The sequence below is a fragment of the Rousettus aegyptiacus genome, unplaced genomic scaffold, assembly GCF_014176215.1.
Source record: "Rousettus aegyptiacus isolate mRouAeg1 unplaced genomic scaffold, mRouAeg1.p scaffold_m13_p_18, whole genome shotgun sequence".
NCBI classification, from domain to species: Eukaryota; Metazoa; Chordata; class Mammalia; order Chiroptera; family Pteropodidae; genus Rousettus; species Rousettus aegyptiacus.
Genome location: NW_023416293.1, coordinates 13,125,303 through 13,151,955, shown reverse-complemented (window position 1 = coordinate 13,151,955; position 26,653 = coordinate 13,125,303). Strand labels below are relative to the sequence as shown.

Sequence of the window (26,653 nt, the reverse complement as noted above, 5' to 3'; positions counted from 1 at the left end):
GTCGTTTCACGCGCCTCTCGCTCTCTCCGCAGACCATGCGCCCCTGGGGCGCGGCCCCCCGGAAGCCGGCGCCCGCGACCCCCGCGCGCGGCCCCTGACCCAGCGCGGCGGACGCGTAGGAGGGTGCGCGCCGCGGCGCCGGCGCCCTGCAATGAAGAGGAGGCGAAGGCTCGGCCCAGGTGTCGACGCGAAGGTCCGCCTGGGCTGTCGCAGGCCGTCGGCCGAGGGGCCCGCGGCGCCGGAGCGTGAGCGCGGGGCCTTCGCGCCGCGCGCAGAGGGAGCGGGCGCCGCCGACGCGCTGCGCCCGCGCGCCGCGCCCGACCAGCGGCGGCTGCTGAGCTCGCTGCAGTACAACAAGAACCTGCTCAAGTACCTGAACGACGACCGCCAGAAGCAGCCGTCCTTCTGCGACCTGCTGATCGTCGTCGAGGGCCGCGAGTTCAGCGCGCACAAGGTGGTGGTGGCCGTGGGCAGCAGCTACTTCCACGCGTGCCTGAGCAAGAACCCCGGCACGGACGTGGTCACCCTGGACCACGTCACGCACTCCGTGTTCCAGCACCTGCTCGAGTTCCTCTACACGTCCGAGTTCTTCGTGCACAAGTACGAGATCCCGCTGGTGCTGGAGGCCGCCAAGTTCCTGGACATCATCGACGCGGTCAAGCTGCTGGACAACGAGAGCGCGGCCGCGCTGCAGTCCGAGCTGAGCGAGGACGCGGGCGCCCTGGCCGCGCCGCACCAGTGCGGGTTCTGCGGCCGCCACTTCTGCTACAAAAAGTCCTTGGAGAACCACCTGGCCAAGACGCACCGGTCGCTCCTACTGGGGAAGAAACATGGGCTAAAGATGCTGGAGAGAAGCTTTTCCACGCGCAGATCGAAACGGAGCCGCAAGTGCCCGGTCAAGTTCGACGACACGAGCGACGAGGACCAGGCCAGCGGCGACGGCTCGGACAGCCCGAGCCGGGAGCATTCGGACAAGGAGAAGTCGGAGGGCAACGACTCCGAGGACGCGGGCAGCGAGTACAACGCGGAGGAGGACGAGCCGGACGAGTCCTCGGACGCCGCCGAGCAGAGCGACAAGGAGCCGCGGGTCGCGGGCCACGAGGCCGGGGCCGGCGAGGCGGCGGGGCCCTTCCGCGGCGGCCTGACCCCTGTCGTCCTGCAGAACAGCAGCAGGAAAATCCTGCAGTGTCCCAAGTGTGACAAGACATTTGACCGAATAGGTAAGAAAAAGCAGGCCCGCTGGCCGTCTCCAGGGACCTGACTTTTCAGGCGTGGTCCAGGTGCTCATTTAGAAGGAAACTCCGCAAGTGGATGTTTAAAAGAATGCTCAAGTGGGGTGGCCGGTTGATTTTCAGTGTTTTATCCTGCCAGTTTAAATTCGTCGTGATTCAGGAATGAATTCGAGTATTAGCTTTTCTCCTCCTCATGTCCCAACAGTAGGTGACAGATAATTAGTTTATGCATTCGCTATGAAAAACTCCAGAGTGTTGATAATTACGGATGGAGAGGGGAGCTTTCATTTACGTGCTATTTTAATTTAACAATTTAACAGATAAGTGCTATTTTGGGGGTATAGAAATTGAATTAGGTTATATTAGATTTAGTTGAATAATTTGTGTACTCTGTGCCCTTGAACATTGGTGATGTGAGTTAGAAATGGTTACTTTTCTAGTGTCTGGTACTGTTTACAATTGGGATGTTTCAGATTACAATCGAAATGTTTCAGATTAGACTACTATGTAGTTGAGAAGGAAACGAATTTAACTTTGTAGGTAGAGACTTTAGGTGGTGTTCTTTGCTTATTAGAATAATGAATAAATCAACTTTTCTCTTATTAGAAAAGTATGGGTAGGACATGTGGTCTTTCATCTCAAAAACATGTCAGCGAATATTCGACTTCAGGAGATCTACTTTTTGCTAGTCAGGTGACTTTTGGAGATGTCTTATATATGAACTGTTCTAACATGAACTTTTAAATCGCAACGATGAAGCTCTTTCCCTACAAATCAAAGTTATGAAATTGTGAAATACATCCTGCCACATGCGATGATAAAGGAACCTATAGTGCGGTTTGACCTTGGAAAATTACTCAGTTTGCTGTATCCTCATGTGTATATTTTATTTTTTGAAGGCGAGGCAACCCTGGGTTGACCTCACAGATTGCAAGGACCTTGTCAGCTTGCAAATCCCTTATTTTCTATTTTCTACGCCTACAGCACCTGGTCTTCCTAGGTGGCCTCCCATCCAAGCGCTAACCAGGCCCGACCCTGCTTAGCTTCCGAGCTCGGACGGCATCGGGCGTGTTCAGGGTGGCGTGGCCGCAGGCTCCTTGTGTGTTTTCCAGTGTGAGTCGCTGGTGGTGTTGGTATAGGTGGAGCTCGGCTTTGTGAGGAATTGGAAGTCGTTTGCTCTCACACGTGAGGTGGTGCGCAGGATAGCGTAACAGCGGTGACCTCCGTCTGCTTCTTGTCGCGCCTCTGAATATTTTCCACTCCAAATCGGAATACTTTTGACAATCCAGTCGAATAATTTACCACTCTGTTTGCTTGGAGGCTCTGTACAAACATGAACAAGACAACTTTTCTTGAGTATCTCAGTCGGTTGGAAGAGCATCGCGTGCCGGCGAACCTCTCAAAGGCGGGCTGGGTAAATGCTCGTGCAGGGCTGTCAGCGAGCCCCATGAGGATGGCGTTTTTTAACCGAGATGCCTGAGAATATTTCATTTTTCCAATAGATTCTGCTCCTTAGACTCGGCATCCTTAGCATATGCTTCCTGTGTTTGCCTTAATTTGCCTTAATTAGGCTTGAGATGAGTGAGCAAGGGGTCACTTGACAAATGGCATCACGTAGACCTCAAGTTACGCTGTCGAACATGAGGCCAGTAAGATGCGTTACGAGAGAGGGATTCTGTGTTCAGGGAAGGGTGGGAAAGCCCTATACTGTGATTCACAATCCTAATAACTGCCAAACTCTCTAGTAAAGAAACTTGTTAATTCTACTGAGCCTACCATTCCCTCAAATAATTCTGTCACAGGATGCTTTGGGGATACTTCTCTTAATGTCCCAAGAAACTGGAGTTCTTTGCACACAATTTGGGACCTATTGCTTAAAATTAAGGTCCTGATGTACTCAGGAAGGTGTTTTGCAACTTTTTAAACCAAGGATAACGTGGGAATAAATAGGTCCATTGTAGGCTTCTTTCCAGCCCACTTTTCTGGATGTGTTTTTCTTTATACCGTCTTGTTTTCAGCCTGCTTTTGCTTAGCCTCATTGAGGCTGCATACCTTTCCCCAGTACTTAAAGATGGCGGCTGAGATTTCATCGCACTGGTTAAGAAAGCACGAGGCGTGGGCTGTCTGACCGCCTGCATTTTTGAACCCACATCTTGGGCAAGTTAATTAGCCATTCGTACTTATTCCCCCCCATAGGTAGAGTGGGATGACGCTAACATGACCCCAATCGTACCTTCTCCCACGGGTTATGATGAGGACTGAGTGGGACAGTCCCGTGAATCACTGAAGGTCTGTGAACGTCAGGTGTCCAAGGAGTGCGAGCCGCCCTTGTTCAGCCTCGTATAGTCGAGCGTCTCTTTAATGCCAAATACTGCTAAACAAATACGACGTGACATTTTCTCTCTGTCCTCAAGAATCTTAGAATGTAACGAGTACATGTAAACACGCAGTTACATTGCAATAAAGATAATCTTATCAGGGTAAGAACAGAGGACGGACTGTATCAGGACTTCGCAGAGCAGGTAGAACCGACCGCGACCTGAAGACGGGCGGAAGGCCCAGCAGGTGCGGAGACTCTGGGGCGTGTGCTGTGTTCTGAAGTTGCCAGGGGTGGGCGATTTCAGGGAGGCACGACGACTCTGACGAGAATGAGGGGGTCGGCAGGCGGGCAGAGGCCACATTCTCAACGGTTCGCATGCTGCCCAGAAGAGGTTAGATGTCACCTAGAAAGTGACGGGAACTTGAAAAGGCGCTGGCCAAGGAAATGACAGCCCACCGCAGTTTCGGGAAGGTCACGGAGGAGAGGAAAGGCCCGGAAGGATGTCGCAGGCCTGGGCCAGGACGGGGCGGCGTTGGCAGGCCCATGGGAGAGGGGTGGGTGGGTGGGTGAGCTGCCCCGAACCCCCGAGTAGCGGGTGGGCGGCGCCGCGTCGAATGGAAACAGGAGGAAGGAGAAGACGTTGCTTCGATGTCCTCCTTTACCGTTTCTGTCAGAAATCTTCAAGAAACAAACCCAGTCCGAGGGCCATTTTCCAAGAATCCTCCTCATATCCCCCACATGCCGGCCATAAGATCGAAAATGTCCCCCTCGGCGTTTCGGTTATCTATCTGCCTCGTTAGATGGCGAGCCCGCAAGTTCGGTGTCTTACTTTGGGTTGGCATCCTTCGCAGTACCCCAGGACATGCCAAATGCCGCGTCTTCAGTCAGCTCCTGTTTAATTGAGCCGAGGTACCTGACTTGACCTTGGACTTGTAAGAAGCCCGTCGGGCTTCCCTGTCAGCCTCTCACCTCGCTGTCGGGAGTGGGCTCCTGAGAGGATGGATAAGCCCTGAGGGTCGGCCAGAGCCCCTAGCTCCGCAGTCGGCCACTAGGGCTCCGTGACTGGGGACCGTGACTCTGTTCTGATGCGTCCAGTGCTTGCCTGGGGCGAGGCTCCCTATCGAGTTGTGTGTTCCCTCGGGCCACCGGCCATCCTTCCCGGCCTGTTCTCAAGCAAACAGGAGTCCCCTGAACTCCTCCCCTGCACCAAAATCCGAGTGGCAAAAAGGCAAAGATGGGGAGCAGATGATGGATGGGGTGAGAGAAGATTCGATTAACTTATTTTTTTAGATTGTTCTTCCTGGGAAGTAAAATTTTTCCTTGGATCAATTTATGAGCTCTCCTAGAAGTAGAAAGTGTTTTGTAGCTTTTCAAAAAAAATTATGGCTCACGAGACCACCCGAAGACCACTTGGTTTTCAACAGAGGGGCGTTACGGCAGGGGCCCTGTTTTCTGCTTTAAACTTAAATATGTTAGTTAAGTATACTTCAGGGATCACCATATGAATAAATCCAAGGTCTGATTTAAGATTTAGCAATATCAGATGTATAATGAGCTAATTTGGTGATGTTTCTCTCTATAAGGTCTGCATACAAAATCTGATGATGATAATTTTGCATGACTCGTATGGGGAATAATAAATTCCTAAGCACAAGGTCGAGTTTTTCACGTGAAAATATCTTTCCTGTGTGTCTACTAATTTGGAACACAATTTGTACTGGGATTTAGTTCAGAAAAATTCTGTGGATGAAATTTACTATTACGTGCTTTCTGTTGTTGATTAAGAGTAATTGCACATAGTTTAGCAGTCTCTGAAGGGATACTGTTTTTTCTGATTGAAACATTATTTCTAGTGAACCTTTTGATTTACATGTTGTTACCGAATTCCTCCTACCCCATAAAAAGAGAAGAAAGCGATGTAGCTGTTGAGTGTGTTTATGCCGAAGAGCACCCTCCCCCATGACAGACACCCCCCCCACCAATTGATTTGAACATGGCAGTTCTTTGGAGAGTAAACATTCCCGCCCCCACTCACTCCTGGAGATGTATCTGATTCTTAGGTCCTCCATGTTTCCTGGGAAGCTGTGTGTCTGCCATTGTTCAGATGCTCAACCCCATGGAGCTTCAGACCCCGTAATGCCTCTGTGCGTCAGCTTGAACTAATAACCAAAAAAAGCCGTTTTGCTTTAGAGATTCTTAACATTATAATGAATCATTCCAATTTATGTGTTTTAATTGGACTTTGCTGAATTTACTTTAAATTATTATTGTTATTTTAATTTTGGCTATTGGCCAAGTCTTGTTACGTCTACCCGTCTATGGGAAAATGGAAGTTTAATCGTCAAAGTGGTTTCGATTTTTAATTAAACTGCCATTTCGATAGTCTTGCTGTTCAACCACATGTAACTTAACTTTTATTCGCAAGCAAGAATAACTTCTTTAAATAAAGGGAAGATGCTACTAATAGTTAATTTGTATCTTTCCGGCAAAGTCATTTCATAGAAAATAAAAGATTTGGTGAAAAATTTTCTTAAACTGTAAGATTTTTATTAAGTTGCTGTTCTGTTCACTTGGATATAAGAATCAAGAGATTTAAGCATCAGGGGTTGACCAGTTAGCTCTCGATCTTGAGACTCTATGGTAAACACGGACAGTCACTCCCCATTTCCAAAAATCGCTTACAAGTTAGTATTTAACTATCGGGCTATGTACTCTTGTTTTTTCTTTTGTTTTACCACACGTATGCCTGACACAATACACATATTAACAAACAGGTGCTCACAGGTAGCAAACGTTTCGTGAAGCTAGCGTGAAAGGACTCTGACACGTTCTGCTCCGTCCTGACCCGTGTCAGTCACACAGCTCAGAGGACTCATCTTACAAACACTCACGACCTCTGGTTTGCAGGACTCTGAGCTAAACGGCGACGCAGCGTAACATGCTCTATAAAACCTACGCGTTATTTACGCCATCTGTGAGAAGCCCCAGATTCCACCTCGGGACTCGCAAGAGCACTTGTCCACTTGTCCCCGGTAGAGTCCCGGGTTGGACCGCATCCCTCGAACACAGTAGGGGGGCGGTGGCCGTTGTTGTTGGGGAAAGGTGTGTTTCCAGCAGTAAGCTCAGAGCGGTAAGTCTGAGGTTCAGCAAAGTCACATTCAGGTAAAGGCATCTAGGGGTGCGTGTGTGTTTGGGGCGGGGGGTATCGTAGGCTGTTAATCGCGAGCGTTTACTCCACTGTCAGATTTCAGCCACCGCGTGGCCAGTGCCCTGGACTTAATGCCAATTTCTCTGCCTTTGTAGGGAAGTATGAGAGCCACACACGTGTGCACACAGGTGAGAAGCCCTTTGAGTGTGATGTCTGTCACCAGCGCTATTCCACAAAGTCTAACCTGACTGTCCACAGGAAGAAGCACAGTGCGGACACAGAGGTCCCTAAGAAGGAGCACAGGTGCCCTCGCTGTGATAAGCTCCACGCCAGCAAGAAGACATTGGCCAAGCACGTTAAGAGGCAAGTGTCGCCTCGCGTCCGCCCCGTGACGCGCTGTGCCTCCCCCCGGAAGCGCGTGGCAGGCCAGAGACGCCTGTGGCGAGCTTGCCGGTGTCCACTGCCATCCCTCAGCGCCCCGCGGCCCCTAAACGCGTTAGGCGCAGCCGGAAACGGCAGTTTGTTCACATTTTTTTATTAGTGCTGTCGCCGTGAAGTCTTTGATGTTGGAACAGTTTGCTTCGTCCGTGCTACGGAAATGTAGGACGCAGCCTTTGGTCATCCTGGTTTTTTTTGTGCGTGTGTTGGGTTTTGGCAAGTGTCTTTTCAAAAAATGTGGTTTTAGAGCCCTGGGAAACGTACTGCTCGTGCTCAAGTTTGTCTTTTGTTTATAAAATAAAAATTCGTGAGAGAAAGAATTATTTAGTACATACAGTTTACGTATTTAAATCTAAGCAATTAAATTTACTGAAATCTGGACTGAAAGAAAATTAAGTGAATCACCTTGAAGATTATCTGTGGATAGCCGAGTCCACGAATGGCTCTAAAATATGTTCAGATTTTTCTTTTTTTTGACAATTTCTGCATAAATTTCGGCCTACACATTCACTCGCGAACACGACGTCGCGATGCGTGTTGTCTACGGACCCGCACGTGGCTGTCTCTGTGAGGAACCAGAGCCTGCTTCTCATAGTCACCGTCGGCGGACGATCTGCAATGTTAACTGACAGAATCTTTGTATTATTTCTCTCTTGCAGATTTCATCCTGAAAATGCCCAAGAATTTATTTCCATTAAGAAGACTAAGAGTGAAAGTTGGAAATGCGATGTAAGAACTTTTAATTCGTGGTAGAAACCGAACTAACTGTAATGGTGCCTTTTGGGAAAGTGATGGATGTTACAGTAATAAGCACATGGCTGAGCTCGCTTTTAGATCTTTCTTTTATACAATATTATTCCAATATTTTTGCAAAGGAAGGCTGATATGGGTTAATTTTTAGGTGATGAGAAGTTTTTATTTTTATTGTCGTCACCATGCCAGGGATTTATAGTCACACAGAGAGACCGTGACATGACTTTCCCACAGAGCATAGAATTGCCCCTCCATTTCCGGTTATCTGTGGCTACGTAACAAAGCACCTCGAGACCTGTGGCCCCAGACAGTCATTTTACTGTAGCAGCGTTCGCGGGTCCGTGGTCTCGGCTTGGGGCAGGGCTTCGCTGGGTAATTCTTCCGTCCCACGTGGGCTCCGTTGAAGTCACTCAGGTGTTGTCAGCCCGTGGGTGGCCTGGTGACGCTGCCGGCTTGGCTCACTGCTTGGCGCTCAGCAAGGACGTTGGCCGGAGGCCCCGAGTCTCACTTTGGTCCCTTCACGGGGCCCCCCGAGCTTCCACCTGGCGTGGCCGTGAGGCTCCAAGCAGCCGAGGCGAGAACCGGCAGCCTCGTTCGGCCCCCTTTGCCACTGCTCGAGCGTACGGGCTCCTGGCTCATCCTGAGCTCTGCATTTCCAGCTATCATTTCAGGCTCCCGTATGTTTCTTTTTGTGTGTGTGTGCATTTCCTTTTAGATCTGCAAGAAGTCTTTTACCCGAAGACCTCACCTGGAGGAGCACATGATTTTGCACTCGCAAGACAAACCTTTCAAGTGCACCTATTGCGAAGAGCACTTCAAGTCGCGATTCGCACGCTTAAAGCATCAAGAAAAGTTCCACCTGGGTAAGCGAAGCGGCCTTCGCGATCACCTCTGTCTGTGTCTGATTTCGGGGGGCAGGCGTGTGTGTGGTCGGAGACTGCGGCCGGCGATCGGAGAGGGGTTTGTGGGCGCTCAGGACGGGGCGTTGTGGTTTGGGGAAGAGCTCATTTTTCAAGGAGCGATAAACCGAGTGTATTTGGAATCGAGTGTTATATTTGGTGAGTTCTCTCCCTAATGCTTACGGCCAAGGTGGAGACTCGTGGTCTCAATGGCAATGCAGTTGGGACGCTTGTGACAGTTAAACATAAATGGAAAAGGACAACTCTGCTGTGCGAAAGGTTCGCACGGGTTACGTTACGTTTGGTTAGGAATAAATACAAAGTCGTGACTGCGGGGACGACCTGACGTTTAGGCACTGGGGAGCGAAAAATGGTGCAGAATCCAAACTCCTCATTTCGCACATGGGCTGAGTAGCCGAGGCTCTTGCAGCGTAATCTGAACCAACAACGTCATATAACTGAGAAACGCCAGTGCGGCTTCGAACTGTGTTAACAAAGATGTGCCGTTCGGCGTCAGGAGGCGTCGTCTCCGGGTTCTGAATGGATCTGGAATGTTGCCTCCGTTTCTGGAAACCGCATTCAAGGTGGATGGCGACAAATACACGTTCCGGGGGTGGGCAGTTTTGGAGGTGCAGGGCCTCAAAATCATTTCATGGCAAAAACGTGGGGCGCTCCCTGAGCAGTTCGTCTGGGAAGGGGGGCAGAGCTGCTGTCCAGGTGTGTCCGCGGCCCGTTTCTTTCCCCTCTTCTGTTGTAATCGGTTTTTCATCGAGAGTTCCTGTTCTGGTTTACTTTTCCAAATTCCGAGATGTCTTTGCCCAGGTGAACAGCTGCATTTGCAAACCGCGGGCTCCCGTAAGTCCCGTTCGCCCTTCCAGAGTGTCTCCTTCCCGTCCCCTCCCGGGGATTTCGCTGGTCACGCTGTCTGCTTGGGTCCAGTCTGACTTCAGAATGGCATCTGAGCATCTCAGTGTATCCACTCACGGGTTTATCCGCGTTTGTTGTGTTAGATGCCAGGCCTTATGCTCAGCTCGAAGGAGACAGATGCCTGTAAGTCCGCCTTCTCGGAGTAAACAGTCTAGGAAGGGAGAGAATTAGAATGACGGCAGGCGTCGTCGTAGACGCACCGATAAAGGTCGGCGTGCGTTTCTACCGCGCCGCCCGTCCAGCCTCCTCCTGTGCGGGCAAAACCCGCCGTGCCGAGGCCGTCCTCCGCGCGAGGCTCCTCTGCTACGCAGAGCGCTTCGTGTCTGAGGCTCCTGGTCACCGAATGTGCAGGGCTGTTTCCGCCAACAGTACGCAAGCCCGGACCCCGGCTGGGCGTCCCGCGTGGACCTCGGTTCCGCCTGCCTGCCCGGTGACAGCGCCGCACCCCTCTGCGCCGGGTCTCGGCCCGCGACTCCGCCCCCGACTTCGGCCCGTGGCGGGGGGCGAGCGGGTGCCCGGGGTCCCCGCCGCTCCGCGACCGCGCGCGCCCCGTTCAGCTCAGCCCTCGACGCTAAGTGCCCGCTCCGGTCTCCTCCGCAGGCCCGTTCCCGTGTGACATCTGCGGCCGCCAGTTCAACGACACCGGCAACCTGAAGCGGCACATCGAGTGCACCCACGGCGGGAAGAGGAAGTGGACGTGCTTCATCTGCGGGAAGTCCGTGCGCGAGAGGTGAGGGCCGCACCGCCGTGGCGGGTAAAGGCCGTGGGGTCAGGGTCGACAGGTGCTGTTGGCGCGTGTAACTGGTGCCGTGCCGTGTCCCTCTGAAACCCCACGGAGAATGCTCTAAACCATGCACGCGTTTCTCTCAGAGACCGTAAGCCGCAAAGACGAGGCGAGTAGGAAGGCGGGAAGGGGGGCCCCAGGAGGCCGACGGGGCCCTGGCGGCTGAGTTGGCAGGCCTGGGAACGAGCCCGGGAGTGGCCGCGGAGGGACCCAGAGCCTGGTGCGGGTCGCAGAGTCCGCTGCGAGTACGGAGCGGCCAGTGCTGTCCCTCTGGGGCCAGGGCGGAGGGCAGGGGACAGGAGCCGCCGGGGATAATGGCTGCGGGAGTTGGACGGTCATACCCTCTTCCACGCCCGCCCGCCCGGCCCGGAGCAGCCAGTGGTGTTGCAGGACCCGGCGCCTTCTGGACGCTGGAAGCAGCGAGCCCGGCCCTCATCCCTGCCGACATCTCGGCTCTTAGACGTCATCCTCCGGGTAGCAGATGAGAAAACAGTTCCCTGGGCATCTAAGCAACCCGAGGGCGAATGTATTCCCTACCAAGCGGCACGCCCAGGCCGCCTCGCCGGCAGAGCCCGGCCGTGCCCTGTGCTTCCCAGTTGTCAGCCCGCCACAAAGAACCAGGAGCAGATGCTGGAGAATCACAACACGCAGGAGGAAAAGCCTTACGCGGAAGGTAGGGTCCAGCACAAAGAGATTAAAACAAAAACAAAAAAACGAAACCTGAAACAGGTCATGCAGGGAAAAGAAGCAAATGCTTATTAACATCCCCAGGTGAAGACGTGGAATCCACTGGACGAGAACAGGCTGTCGCGTGGGAGGCGCGACGCGATGACCCAGAGGCCCCGGGCGCCCAGCGCTGCCGCACCGCGCGGAGGCCCGAACGGGAGGACCGGGGGGCGGGGACGAGGGGGTCTCCCGACAAGCAGACAGAGCAAAGGACACAGACTCGTGAAGCAAAGGTCAGCGCGTCGGAGGGTGAGGCCCGAGGTCCGGATGAACGAGGAAGTGGAAGGGGAATGATTATCACCGGAACGACTCAGGACGGGTTTCCCCAACTGAAGGTCGCAAGTCCCCTGACTGGAGCCCTCGGACGCCTCGGACGGCGCGTGGCGACAAGCGCATCGTGACAAGGCACGTCGCCGCGACGTCTTGGAGCACGGGGGGGGCAACCGGAAGCTTCTGCAAACTTCCGTTTTTTCCTAGGGAGAAAGTCACATACACGGGATTAAAATGAGAATCCCTGGGACTTATCTCTGAACGGCAGCTGTCCCTGCCGAATGCGGATGGAAGATGATTTCCAGCCTGGAATTCTGTTCTCAGCCAAACTCACAGCCAAGTCCGAGGATCACAGACGTTTTCCACGACACCAGAAAATGAGCCTTTTATGCAGTCTTTCTCCCGAAGCGTGCGTGCTTCGCCGGAACGAGACACGGAACTCGAAGAGGAAGGGGACGGGCGTTCCCACACAGGAGCGCGGCAGAGGGGGCGATGGGGACCCGCGACGTCAGGCGGGCAGCCTGCATGCCGGCTCGGCAGCCCCCCGCGGCCGCGCCCAGAGCCACGGCGAGGGTCGCCGCGGCTCCGATCCTGCCGGCATGCTCGGCCAGGAGGCGGAACGCAGAGAGGGCCTGAGCCACACCTGGTCGTCGTCCTTGAACTGTGGTACGAACGCTTGGCGTGACAAGTGCGCGATTGCGCAGCGCCCCGCAGTTCATCACAGGGACGCGCCGTCCTCGTCGCTCACGTCCCCGAGGCCCACGGAACGCGGCCGCGCATTTCCCCCGCCTGACCCCCATGCCCGCCCGCCCGCCGCCCGCGGGTGCCCTGTGCGCCGCGAGCGTCCTGCTCCCGTCCTGTGCCCGCCGCGCGCTAACCGGGCACGTTCGCCCCCTGTCATGGAAATGTCCTTTTTCGACCGAGGCGTGGGAATGGCCGGCAGGCCAGGACGAGCTCGGAAGCAGGGTCCGTGCGGAGAGCGCCCCGCTCTTGTGCTCGCGTTTCTGCCAGACTTCAGTGCCCGGGGCACCCCGGCCTGTCAGCGGCTCCCACGGGGACGGACCCCATTTCCCAGGGCTTCTCCGTGACTTTCCCACCGCCAGGCCGCGGCCCAGACGGCTACTCAGGCTCGCGAGAACACGCGCCGGGCAGCGGAGTGACGTGCGCTGGGGGGTGGCAGAAGGACACGGGGTGGCGGGGGGTGCGCGGCGAGGCCCGGGAGCGGCGAGGCCTGGCGGCCGGCGGAGAGGGGCAGGCGGCGCGCCCCGCAGGCGCCCCGTTCTCTGAACAGAAAGCGTACGAGTCACCTCCACTGTGTTAGCGTGTTACAATGGGAAGAGCCCGCAGGCCGCTTTCCTGGAGTAGCAGGTGGACACGGTGCAGAGGAGGAAACCGCTATGCTACGTTTGTGTGGAAATTTGTATTCACAGATCGATGCATCGTAAAGGTTGTTTTATGTATCGTAAACTCTTTTTACCCTTAAAGGTCTTTCTGTAAAAACAGAACCAAAACCACAACAAAGCAGAACCACAACCACCTTTCCATCTTTTGACTTTCAGTTCCTTAACAGGTTGGGGTCCAGGAAGAGTTTGGGGGTGTTTTCTGCAAAGCCGGGGGGTGCCGGGTGCCGGCAGCCTCGCCCGTGCGGTGCCGGTGGCCTTGGCGGGGAGCGCCATCTGCTGGCCGAGAGCGGCCTTCGCCGCAGACTCAGCCGCCAGGCTCCCTGGGCCCTGGGGTGACCCGCTCGCTCCCCGCTCCCCGCCAGTGACAGCTCCTGCGCGGTCCCGCCTGTCCCCATAACCAGCCTCGTGGGCCCTGCACCAGCATGGGGGGCTCTGAGCGTGGGAGCCGCCGGCCATGCTCGTGATGTCTTAGGGCCGGCAGCGGTCACCAGCAGCCCATCCGGGACCCGCGGGGCCAGGGGTCAGGAGGAGCAGTAGCTGTGTCCTCCACGGCCATGCATTTTCACAGCGGCCTCTGGAGGTTCCAGGTGCCCGTCGCGTTCCCTGTACCGTACTCCTTTACCGAGTACCGAGGACGCGTTGGACGGGCTCAGGACCGAGAGGCTGGGTCCCCTGGATCCTGTACTCGCCCCGTCAAAATGCACATCACTTCTACCTAATTCAGCACTGACAGTCGAACATTGTTTATTTGTCCTTCTTGGACGTTTGCTTAGACTAGAAAGTTAAACCTTTGCGCAAACCAGCAGCCGAGGAAGCCAAAGTTAACATTTTTAATTTACTTTAATGTTTTTAAGGGACGAGGCAAAATGAGCGTGTTTGTGAGTGAGACTCCTCGGAGAAGCGGGGAGAATTGCCGCAACGTCCGTTAGCTTGCACACCTCCGTCGCGGGCTTTTTGGGAAATCGTGTTTAATGTATGCATCGGCATTAAAAAATCTTTCGTTTAAATGTACGTGTTTTTACACAGAACGACTTTGAAAGAACACTTGAGAATCCACAGCGGAGAGAAGCCTCATCTTTGTAGTATTTGTGGGCAAAGTTTTCGTCACGGAAGCTCATACAGGTAAGTCAGGCCACGCCTGCCTTATGCCAAGTAACGTAAAATCACATCTCCATTTTAATTCAATCCTCTCGTCAGCCCTTTACTTGTTGAATGAAGACGTTTCTTAGCACTTATAATCAGCGAAGTTGTGCAAAAAACTATAGACTCTCCCCTTGCGTTATAACCGTTAACGTCGACTCCGTTCTGTGGTATAAAATATTAAATATTTCCTCATTGCCAGGTTTGCCGAGTGCTTCACTGTCGAAACTGTCATCATACAAAAAGTATTTCATTACATTTCTTTGAATCAGAATTCGTTATAACTCTAGTGCTCCAAACTTAGTGTGTTTCTTCACTCTTGATTATCAAAAAAGAGTTTGGTTTAAAAATCTGGCAAAGTCGAAAACTCCAGAGTTCTCAGTTTTCAAAAGTCTTCTGTTCATTATCTGAAATTGATTTAATTATTATTATTCCTGAATCCCTGACCACATTTGCAGTTTCTGAATGGTTGCTTTTTTCCCCAAATGAATAATAGGTGACGATTTATTGTGCTATATCTGTACAAGTTTGCTTGTTATCGACGCTCTTAAGAATTTCCATCTTAAGGCCTCACTTTTTACTCTTTCATTCATTTTTGCCTCTTTTTAAGTTTAAACAGGACATCTCCCCTTAGCACATGGTCGTCTCGGTTACCGGTTTAGATGCAGAATCAACACCTGATTGGGCAACTTGAAAAGTTCCCACAGGTGGAGGGCTGTGGGCATAGAAACGATTCAAGTTAAATTCCTTTTGATACCTTAAACCTTTTATAATCCGTTCCTGGAGAACACAAAATGAGCCGTATTTTGTCTGGTTAGTGTGAAGAAGAGTGAGTAAAACGGGGTCGTCCGAAAGTCGATTACTTACGAAGTGACCAGATTCCCAGCTGTGAGCTGATGAGCGGCGGCGGCCGGCCCGAGGGAGTCACGCCCTCCACGAGCCACCGTGTGGGCTGCTCGTCCCACGCTCGTCACCCGTGCCCGTGCCCACCTGCCTGGCTGCGGTCCCTGCCGGATTCAGTCCTGCCCTTGACGCCAGAGACGCCACCGGCCGGGCGGGCCTGACCGCAGACGCCCGGTCGGTTCAGTAGGGAGGATTCAGGGTCCGAAGGTCAGCGCCGCCCGTGGGTGTGGCCTGTGGGGACGCGAAGCGCCCCTGTGAACACGGCCAGGGCCAGTAGCAGCCGGGGACAGGCAGCGAGCGCCGCAGGCCCCGGAGGGTCACGGCCCTGGCGCCCAGGACGGATGCGGCCGCTCGAGCCCGCGGCCCCGTCTCCGTCACTCGCGGTGACGGTTTCCCTCCCGCGTCACCGTTTTCAGTGGCCCGCGATGTTCTTTCTTCACAGACTCCACCTACGAGTTCATCACGACGATAAAAGATACGAATGCGACGAATGTGGGAAAACGTTTATCCGTCACGACCACCTCACGAAGCACAAAAAAATTCATTCAGGTAAAAATTCATTCAGGTGAGGCGCGTTCCGTGAGAATGTTTCCAGACGTCTTTAAAAAAATAAAAAACAAACACTCGCCAAGGACACGCTACGTCATATTTATGTTGGGTGTAATTTTGATAGTTTGGTATATGGCAGTCACCCCTTTGTAAGGCTGGTTCTTAAAGCATTTTTAAAAAGGCCTCTGAAAGGGACTTAAGTTTGTGACATGGTTTTGTTCACTGTAATTTTCGGCATTTGGTTACCCTTTATGACTACAAACTATATTTTAAAATTGTCTTAGTTCTAAAAATTAGCAATTATTTTAATTCTCAAAATTCGCATTTTGCACATCATTGAGGATATGTGCGAGAATTCCTCCTGGCACCTCCCTAAAGGGAGAAGCCAAGATAACATTTATCATTTGGATTGGGTTTGAAAGAAGGTGGCAAAACGTAGATGTTTGGAGAGAAACGATTGTGCCTGGGTGTTAAAGTGTATGTAATAGTGAATTTTTGAAAGTCTAGAAAAGAGCGCCCTGCGATCCTGGTCGGCTTCAGCTCTTTGTGCTGTGTTCGTAACTCGTGTCCTCTGGGGACTTCTTGCATGTCGTTGTCTCAGACTGGCGCCCAGGGAGGGCTCGGGGCCAGCCGCGTGAGCGCAGTACGACCTGTGACGATCGTCGTTACTATAAGCACGGTTTGGGTGCAGAGTACGCGGCGGATAGGGATTACTTCTTTAAATGATCTCAGTGAGGGGGGTCGAGTCGCTGTTACCACGTTTAAGAGATGTTTAAGGTCTCGCGACTGTTTCACAGGAACCATACGTGTTCATTTGCAGGCGGAGAATTCTAAGCTCCTCGTTCTAGAGGCGACCTGGTGTACTTGCGTTAAGAAAGGGAGTTTTTAAGGACCAGATCTTTGTACCTGGATAAGTGAGAATAGAGATGACGAATTGGGCTCGCCTAGAGTTTCCCTTTATATTCGTGTTTTGGCTCGTTACGAATGTAAGCACTCCCCACGCTTGAAGAGTCTTTTAAAAGTGAAGCACAGAGGCCTGAAAAGCTTCGGGCCCTTTCCGTCAACAGTAGGACGGCGTCGGCGCGATTCGCTGTACGTCGTTCGAGGTGTTGGACATCTAGACTGGCGTGGGTTTTGGGGTGATTTCGTGGGTCTCGCTCTGTCACGTTGGCAGGTGAGATGGGAGCTCTGAAGCAGAGCCTCCCGAGGTGGCTTTGGGGAGCAGCGCAGACCCACGAGGAGGGGTGTTCAGCGAGGAGTGGAGCGCGGGGGGCCTGGGGCGGAGGCGGCTCTGCTTCCCTGCCGTGGGTCACGTGTCATCCTCTTGTCCGATCCTTTGCTCCCGGGGCGGGCGGGTGCCGAAACGCGCGCTCATCAAAACGTTGGGGTCTTCCAGGCGAAAAGGCTCATCAGTGCGAAGAATGCGGCAAGTGTTTCGGCCGGCGGGATCACCTCACGGTCCACTACAGGAGCGTGCACCTCGGGGAGAAAGTGTGGCAGAAGTAAGTGCAGAGGGAGCGCGTCGTCGTCCCGGTGCAGCCTGAGCCCAGGCCGGAGGGGGCGCCGGGCCTCGCGGGCCAGGGACGGGGCCTGGGGGCCGGGGGGGCCCGGGGGGGCCTGGCGAGGCGATTCCGGTCAGTGGGGCCTCCCCGGATCGCCGCGCTCCGGTGTGCGCTCCACGCCGGGGACGCTGCCAAGCTCGGGGACACGGGAACACGCCTCGCCCCGTAGACGGGGAGCGCGGGCGCGGGCGGGGCTGGGGGAGGCAGAGCTGCCGACTCCTCCCGCCAGGACTCCATCCCGTAGCTGTCTCTCCAGCCCTCATCCCCCTGACGGCCATTCAGGACCTCAGGAGCTTTTGTTTATGTCAATTATATTGTTTAAATTATGTCATAAAAGATTAAAATGAGAAAAATTAAAATGAAAAAAATGTAAGTACTGATGTACTCGTTTAGAATAACACGCTCATCACATGCGGCACGAAGAGCCATGTCGTGAAAAACAGCTACAAAACAAACAAACGCTGTCCGCGGGTGGCATCGTTGCGCGTTTTCGTAAATCTCTTTAACGGCTTCATAGCCGCATTGCCCTGTCTGCCGTCACTCGTTACGTGGGTCAAAGTGAGTGCAGAGGACGCGGAGGCAGGTCGCGGGGCGGCTCTTTGCCGCGGCACTGGCTTGAACCAGCGGCGGGTCCTGCAGGGCGGCGGGAGGCGGCCTCTGAAGCAAGGGCAATGCCGTCGCCCGCCACGTCCGGTGTCCTGGTCTGTCTCGGCCCACGGTCGGGCGCGTCCCCGCCGCAGGAAACCGAAGCGTCGCTCAATGGCCATTTGGCGGGTGAGGGTTCCCTGAGCGCCGTAGGTCCGTCGGATGGTGGCCTGGTGCACAGGACGGGACCTGCTCACCCAGAAGGGGCCGTCGAGCCACGGTCAACATCACGGGGCGGATGCAAGCCTTCCGGAATTCTCTCGCATGCGCTTCAAAGCTCACATTTATCATCGACGACAAACGTTGTCAGCTTTTTCCCTTAGAAGCGACAGGCTCACTTCATTTCATTTTTGAGGAAATATCCGCCAGACGATCGAGTCTGTAACTATAGTTTGTCTTTATTCTTTCAAGTAAAATGGCATTTCTGCCGCGAAGAAATGAGCTACTTTAGTCTCTGAGACATCAGTCATTGTCCTTGGATTTGTGGTGTGTTGTTTATTAAAACGTCACTGACAAACTCAAACCTTTTTGCTTTTTTAGGTATAAAGCAACCTTTCATCAGTGTGATGTTTGTAAGAAGATTTTTAAAGGCAAGTCAAGTCTCGAAATGCATTTTCGGACACATTCAGGTAAAACGTAATGAGTAGTTTATGTGTATTTTCGCGTTATTTTTCCGGAGTAAAATACGGACTTTTAAACTGTGTTCGTGGTTAAATTGTTTTGGTTTTTTCCCCCGATGAAGACTTTGACTCATTATATGAGAGTCGAGGTCGCGATGAGCAACGTTCCGGTCTTCCGTTCTCTGTTACGTGAGCTTCTTCACGTCCGAATATCATTTCGTACAATTTGGGGAAGACGTTTTCCGTAGGGAGTCCGCTCGACTTTGAGCTTTCGTTGTCCTCTCTCCTGGCTCTTGGCGGCTCCTCTCTGTCTACGAAACTCTGCGAGGGCCTGTATTTTCTTTTCAAAGCGGAGTTCGGACGGGCCCCGCCGTCTCGCGCACGCGGGCTCCAGCGCGTAGGGCCCCTTCTGCGCCGTCCCGCGCCCCCCGGGGGCAGTTCTCGCCGCCCTGCGTCTTTGCTCCCCCCTCGGCGACGCTCCCGGAGTCTCCGTCGGGCTCTTTCCTCTCTGTCGTCACAGTCCTCGCGTGACACCTTCATTTCGAAAGCTTTCCCTTTTCCTCTTTGAGAAAGAAACTCATTGGTGCATGTCCGGCTGCTTCGTTGTAGATTTAGTCCGGATTTTGTCAAGCTGCTCCTCTGGAAGAGAAAGCTAATTGGGTTTATAGATATCAAAATGAGGAATAACTGGATTCGGCCATTTCAGTAGCAAAGGCTCGCAGTAAACAATGTGTCGCTGGTACAGCGGAGCCGTCGCAAACAAAATCACGCCTCCCTCCCGGTAAACGAGCCCTAATTCGTGGGGCGCGTCAGGCGAGGCTGCGGCGGCCATGAGCGCAGCCGAGGCGGGCAGGCCGCGGTGACCGCAGCCAGCGGGCAGGCCAGGACAGCGTGAGCACTTGCTCCGTGTTCCCACTCGGTCAGTCGCCGACTCCCCGAGGGCGGCTCCGTCGTCACTCCGTTACAGGTGACAAGCGACGCTCGGAGGCCGGGTGGCGAGCTCAGGGTGCTAGTGAGCCGGGTGCCCGGAGTCCCCCCGGCCCCTCTCTGGACCGGCCGACCGTTTCCTGACAGCACGCGCTGCCGTCAGTGCTCTCCTGACATTTCGGGGTGTTCAGAATGTGCTCCCTACACCCCTCGTCTGGCCGAGCGAGTGCCTCACGCCTCATTTCTCGTTTCTCCGTGCAGGCGAGAAGCCGTACAAGTGTCAGATCTGCAATCAGTCATTCAGGATCAAGAAGACCTTGACGAAGCACCTGGTCATCCACTCGGACGCCCGGCCCTTCACCTGCCAGCACTGCCACGCGACCTTCAAGCGGAAGGACAAGCTCAAGTACCACACGGACCACGTGCACGGCATCAAGTCCCCCGACGACCCTCTGAGCGCCGCCGAGGACAAGCTGGCGGCCCTGCCCGCCGCATACGCGCCCGAGGACGCCAAGCAGTACCCGGGGCGGCCCAAGGCCTGCGCGGCGGCGGCCAGGACGCTGCTGCAGGACGTGCCCGCCGAGGTGTGCGTGCCCGTCACGCTGGTGCCCGCGCAGCTGCCCGGCGCCCAGGCCGACCCGGCGCGGCACCCCACCACCCTCCCCCTCCCCCCGCCGCCGCACGAGGTCCTGCCGCCCCAGCCGCCGGCCGCCGAGTTCCCCCGAGCCGCCGACCTGGCTTTCCTGGAAAAATACACCCTGACGCCTCCGCCCGCGAACATCGTGCACCCCGTGCGGCCCGAGCAGATGCTGGACCCGGGCGAGCAGTCTTACCTGGGCACGCTGCTGGGCCTGGGCGACGAGCACCGGGCCTGAGCCAGCCGCGCGGTCGCCGGGCGCGGGCCACGCCGCCCAGGGCCTCCGCCGCCCCCGCCACGGCCCCTGCTTCCTCGAGTCCTCAGCCATCTCCAGCCAAGAAACACACGCCTCCCTGTGTACCGAACGTACGAATATTCGGACACAGGTCGAGGTTTAACGTCGGAAGCGAACACTTTTGCGATTTTAAAAGATGATTTAGCGCTAATTTTTAATTTTTAATCTCCAACTTTCCAAAGTTCCTCGCTGTTGACATCATGGGTTTTGTTTTTCCATCATCAGTGGAAATTTTGTTCTTTGGTCCCATTCTCTCTGCTCCCTTCCCCATCTTCCTACCCAGGCCAAGGACCACGTGGCCGCTAAGAAAGACCTTCCGAGCGTCGGCCCCTAGTGGCCGCCGTCCCTTGTCCCGACCCAAGCTTCATTAGGATTTCCTCCCGATTTTTCAAAATCGTAATTAGGAATTGGAGTTTTTAAGGCGGTCTGGGACGTCTCTGTGTTGTCTCTTCCCCGGGCCGTGGTGTTCAGGTTGTCGTTTTCAGTCCTGACAGACTCAGAGCCGGAGAGCCGACGCCCGGGAGAGGAGCTCGCCGGCTGCGCCGCAGACCGGAAGGAGTTTCCCGAGCGGCCGGCTTTTGCCTGTGCTTTCATTTTTGTGAATAAGAAATGCAAACGTAGGTCTGCGCGTTCCATCACACAGGTCGGAAACGTGTCGAAAGCAAAACACGACGGTCGGGTGTGTTCCGAGGTAAGTTCGCCTTTTGCGTTTCGCCGTTTCGTTGGGAAGCGTCGGCGAGGGGTCACAGCACACACCTCCGTCTCACCCGGGGGGCAGTGATGGCACGTCACGAAGGCCACGTGACGAGGTCCTTCGGGTCTCGCCGACCTCGGCCAGCGGAAACTCTGGGAAACAGAACTTAGATGTCCCACACGTAATTGCTAGAAAATGTGCCAAACAAATGATAAAACTTGCATCTAACTAAACTCAATGTTGTTTACTTTAAGTAAAGGGAACCACTGCTTGCGAACGGATTTACAGGTAACCCAGATCTTTATTTTTCGCTTTTCACCTAAGACCGATGTCTGTAACTGTCCTTGATTTTTATTTTTGTATGAGACAAAAGTCGAGCACTTGGTGAGAGGAAGCAGCAGTTTCAGCAAAGCCTCGCCGATTAAAATTGAGGAAAAAGTCCGTCAAATGATGCGTGATTATAAAACACCTTTAAAGATAAGCACTTTCCACGTCTTCCGGTCAGTTTAAACTAGGACGAAGTTTCCTAGTGCGGCCTCTGGAAGGGTTAGAATAGGCAGGGTCGATTTCTATTAGCGTGTCATTGGTATGTAAACTACTGGAAAAAAGCAGTCTTAAGGGTTTTCTATTCAGTTTTGTTTACACTCCCAATTGCTTTAAGCACTTTTTTTTGTGTGTGTAAACTGTAAAGTCTGGCCCAGCCCTTGTGAAAAAAAAAAAAATCACAAATAAAATAATGGAGTTTTAACGAATAGCATGTAACCACTTGATAATGGAGAAGCACGTTTGCCGAAGCACTTAGGAAACAAAGGTACTTTATGGAAAGTTCACCACACTGCTAGAAACAGAGGAAGAGAGAAACGTGGTGAGTGTCAAGGCGCTTAACCAAAGTAGCTCTTGTAAATAACAAAATCAACCTGAGTTTTGCCTCTTTTATTAAGATTTGGTGATAAATATCCTAGGATCAGTAGATACAATTAATGTATCCTTCTTTTGAAAGCATTCTTTTCTGTGGAAATGTTATATCTGGGGGTACTTACATGATCGAACTTGACTGCGTGAGGTACTATTAGTCTGCTCATCTTTCACGTTGACTTTTAAAAAGACACCTTTATGATTTTTATCATAAAGAACCACAAAGCTTTTAGAAAAGTCCTATAATGAAAAGAAATCATACCTAAAAATGTACCCTGCCTTACGTATAAGCCAAAGTAGAAAAGTTTGGACTTACGAGAAGGCAGATGGTATACACTGTATGTGTGTGATGTATTATTATATGTTTGGTAGCGGAAACAAGAGGATGTTACATTTTCACATTAAAAGGAATAGTTTGTATCTCGATGGTATTTACTTTAAGGTTCTGTTAATAATCTCCTAATGCTTTCAGTATATGATTTGATTTGTAGGCGTTGGTTTACAGTATAGAGCTTTTCCGGAATACATCTCTTCAACAAAGTGAAATATAAATGTATTTAGTTATTGTGGATAACTTAAACTTGAACAGTGGTTTACCGTTTTAGAAAACACTTTCACAGTTATCTCATTTAGACCTCATAACCAGCTCTGACTTAGAAAGGACATTCTGTGTTCCCATTTTAGAGACAAAGAGTCGAGGCGAAGGTGCAGGACTCAGTTAAGCTTACGTCATTTGTAAGTGGCAGAGCTACTCAGGAGAGGAAGAAACGCAGCATTAATGAATGCTCACCGTGCACCAGGCACTGTATTTTCTCATGTGATCTTAAACAGTCTGGGAGGTAGAGAGTATAATTCTTATGAAGAAATAGTCTCAGCGGATGAACAAACAAACAAACAAACAAAAATCTCTCTCTAATTTCCAAATTAGAATATAAGAAAATCTTAAAGTGTGAAAACCTCATGGATGTGGGCAAACCGAATGTATATACGCTTTTGAAGTTGGCACAAAACTATGAAATGAGGCCTACTCTCTTCAGTTAACTTTTTGTAATATTTGATTTGGAGTGTTTGGGACAAACGTTCCATTAACTCTCAAATCCATTAATTCTGTATCTGTACTTAAATTTTGAATCTTGCAACTAAGTTTAGCCTCATTCAGAATTTTTTTATTTTATGAGCATAATTTATTGTTTTAAATTAAATTTTAGCTGATAGCAGTTAGCACTTAATGTGTAAATTGAATAATTTATTAAGTGTAGAAATCGGTTAACCTAATCAGTTTTTACTTATATGCACCAAAGATTTTTTAATAGGTATTAAAGTAGTTTAAAAGAATTTAAATTCTTTGTCCTTCGAATAAATATTTGTCCAAAGAAGCACAGCCGAAGTCCTAGGATTATGGATTTTTAAAAGAAATCATTAGTTTAAATACTAAAGATTATGTGTTTGTGTTTATATGTAAAAAATAAGAACAGAAGAAAATACTCTGGGAATAGTCATACTGATGAATTAATTACAAGTAAGAATACTCACTTTTCCTCAGTTTAATTGAATGTTATCTTTTAAGTGGACACTATCAAATGCAAAATAAGCTTATTTTTTACACTACACTATTAAAATAAGTTTGCCTTAGAATTTTTTTTTAAAGACAAGTTGTTATTTTTGTAAGAAATCCCACCTCCTTTTTGCAGCCTAAAATTCCGTTTCAGGTTAGGGTTTGTACTTCATGCCAGCAAGATGTAACCAACAACTCTGAAGGTAGAGTGATCCTTGCATGCTTTTAAATAATTTAGTCATTTAGAACTAGCGTTTTAAACCGGTGCTGTATTAATTGACTTCCTTTTATGTCGGTCATGACACAGGTACACTAATTATTTTCTGTCAACCTTTTAAGTGTCCAAACAGCTTTGCAGAGTGACTATAAACTGTTAGGTAAGGGCTACTAAGTAATTAAATATCATTCTTTGCTTTTCATTCTGTAACTGCGAACAGATTAAAAACACAGCTACACCGGGAGGTTCGTAAGTTTGTTTCCTTCCCGATCGTTCACCATCTCGCTGATGAGACGTCAGACTCGGAGCGACGGCTCCCTGATGGCGTCCTTCGTACCCAGCCTTTTCTGGGTCGAATGCTCTGTGCCTTTTCATTGCGTCATAGTTGCTTAGAGTCGATTCTGCTGGCTACATCATACTGGTTAATAAAGGCTTTGATTTTGTCATTGTTGTTATAGGTCTTAGGTTTGTGTCACCTGCTGGTCAGGCAATGCTTCTTCTTCTTTTTTTTTTTTTTTTTTTTAGGTTGCTTTATGTGTTTGCAGGGAAATTGGCACTGCTAGTGAGAGTATTTGTTGTTTTTATCTCTCTTTTGGTCTTTATAGTCACTGTAAAGCCACTCCTGGGCCTGCCTCTAGATGCTTATTAGAGGAATCTGACAAATAAAATCAAATAAGTAGTGTGTCTGCCTCTCTGTCTCCTCCTCCCTCCCCCTACTTTTTTTTTAAATTTTTTTTTTTAGTAATCATTTACCATCACCACGTAGCTCTGCACAGAGTGGCTCCTTATTTCAGTTTTCTGAAAACTGGATAAGAGGTGATGGGGATGAGTTTCTTCTTTGGACCAGGGACATACCAACCGATCGATGTATGACTTGAGGTGATGATGAACTCAGGAGGAGAGTGAGGACTTTGAGAGTCGTGTCTGGATCACTCTAAGATTCAGTGCCAAATGTAAAATGACTCAAACTATATTCTTTAATCAAAAGAACAGGTAGCATTTCTAAAACTTTAAATAGTATCATAGTAAATGTTACCTGCTATTAGAGTGAACAGTGGATAACATGAGAATAATTTTCTAAACAGTTTTAGAAACTTTCTAGACAATTCTTCCTTAGACCCTCCCCTTTCTTTTGCACATTCCTTTCTCAGTAAAATCTGTAGTGGATTTTTCGGGGGGTGGGGGATTGCCCTCGTACTTCCTCAAAAATTATTTCTACTCAAAGGGACTTTAATCCTGGGATATTAGCATGCTTTCTGCACTATTTTTTTTTTTGGAAGTAGCATTAATAAGATAGAAGTAATAGGATTAGGTTGCGTGGAAGATAAGAAAGAGGTTTTGGTAGAGAGAGTGCCTACGTTTTGTTTACTTTTCATGTTTCAACTTGCTGTATATTGATCTTAAATCAACGACTATTGAAAAATCCCCCAAAGAATTTAAATGTAGCCTCTGCAGCCATTATATAAAGGGAAGTTAAGAATTGCATTCAGAGTAAAGGTTATATACAAAGACAGGCATACCTTTTTTTTTTCCCCCCAGATTTTTAGGTAAAGAAGTAATTTCAGTGCTTGCATTACTGTTGGAAATTCTAAAACATTTCTCGAATGAAGAGCATGTACACTTATGATTATCCTACCCCTGCCTGGTATTCGCACTTGCATCAAAGTTGGACAATGCCCTGTGGTGTGATTACAGAACGTTTTGTTTATTCCTTCCAGCAATTGACTTTTCTTACCCCTATAGACGAAACTATACTACAATTAATATAGTGTGGCTGCCAAAAAAAGTACAGAGGTGGGCGTTGAGCTGCTCCATGTTGTATAATAAATGTTCTGATTGAGGGGATTCATGATGTACACTAACGTGGAAACGCTTTTGAACTTAGTTCTCAGTTTCGAATCAGAAGTTTTGCTTTTAATCATTAAGGACATGTTTAAAAGCAGTTACAAAGAAAAATCTAAAATATCAGAATATGTTATTTTGTCAACTGTGTGTACAAAGTATCTTGTGAGTTTTATAGATATTTTGGCTGTCTTGTGTTTCTTAAGTACAAATGTCTATCGAAAAATTCGGTTCTCTGTGAAAACTAGTTGTATTGTACATTGAACTAGTTCTTTGTGTTATTTTGATATTTAAAATAAACATAAAGTTCTTTGGTCCTCATAAAGCATATCTAGGTTTTATTGAACACATTTTCACAGCGTGGGGATGCAGTTATGTTGCATGCCTCCTTAAAAATTGAGTGCCAAGACCGTGAACGAATGGAAAACCAAGTATCCTGGGGCACATTTACTTAAATTTTATTTATTTCTCACAATCTAGATATTATTTTGAAATATTTTATGTATTAAATATAAAACATTAAACTAATGGTTTTTAAGTGGCTAATTGATATAAATTCAAGTACTAATAGTGACTAGTAAACAAATTGTGCTAGACCTTGTTGAGTTGAAACTTTTCAGTGACTGAGGCCTAAGAGGACTTATATTTGCAATGTCGATTTGATGAATAACATTCACAGTATGAAATAAATATAAATGAAATGTATTTGAAAATTATTGTAATTCATGCTAACATAACATTTTTGCTTAAAAATCTGTAGTAGCGTTCTCACTGGGCATCAATCCTAAAGGAGTCAAAGAAACCTCTATAGCAATTGTATTTAAATATTGTTAAGGTACCAGGATTCAATTCAACTTTGGGCAAAATTGGATGTCAGTGAATATAATTTTATATCTCACCTTGTTAATTTTATTTTTTTCCCCACTCATGGACTTTTCTCTCTACATATTTTATGTACTCGTACCCATCTCCATACATTATTTTTGAAGTCTCCTACCGTCTTTACAGGCAGTCTGACAGAGTGGCAGACTGCAAGGTCAGAGGAAAACTTTCTGTGTACATATCCTGGCTTTGCCGCTTGCTGGCTGCCTTGGATACTGCGTACTGCTCATCTTTAAAATACAGGCGGTGATATCTGTCTGACAGGGCTGAGATAAGTGTGGAAAGAGTTTGAAACAACCCCTGGCATATAGTAATATGTAAGCTATAATCATTATTAGATATCTGCAATTAAAATAAAACCAAGAAGTTA

General features: G+C 50.3%; 1 protein-coding gene and 1 pseudogene across 2 annotated transcripts; one reads left to right on the top strand and one right to left on the bottom strand.

Annotated features, from left to right (window-relative positions):
* Nucleotides 1–26,653, top strand: ZBTB41 (zinc finger and BTB domain containing 41). Of its 2 annotated transcripts, XM_036235480.1 has the most exons (11): nucleotides 2–236; nucleotides 267–1,220; nucleotides 6,856–7,063; nucleotides 7,798–7,867; nucleotides 8,607–8,754; nucleotides 10,318–10,447; nucleotides 13,927–14,022; nucleotides 15,386–15,492; nucleotides 16,889–16,994; nucleotides 18,240–18,328; nucleotides 19,508–26,653. In XM_036235480.1, exons 1-11 carry the CDS (start codon nucleotides 152–154, stop codon nucleotides 20,119–20,121), a joined length of 2,607 nt encoding a protein of 868 aa, XP_036091373.1. In that variant the 5' UTR covers nucleotides 2–151; the 3' UTR covers nucleotides 20,122–26,653. The 2 variants fall into 2 exon arrangements, with proteins under 2 accessions (XP_016020492.2, XP_036091373.1); XM_016165006.2 differs by having other exon boundaries at nucleotides 1–1,220.
* On the bottom strand, nucleotides 2,208–2,326 carry LOC118613406 (annotated as a pseudogene).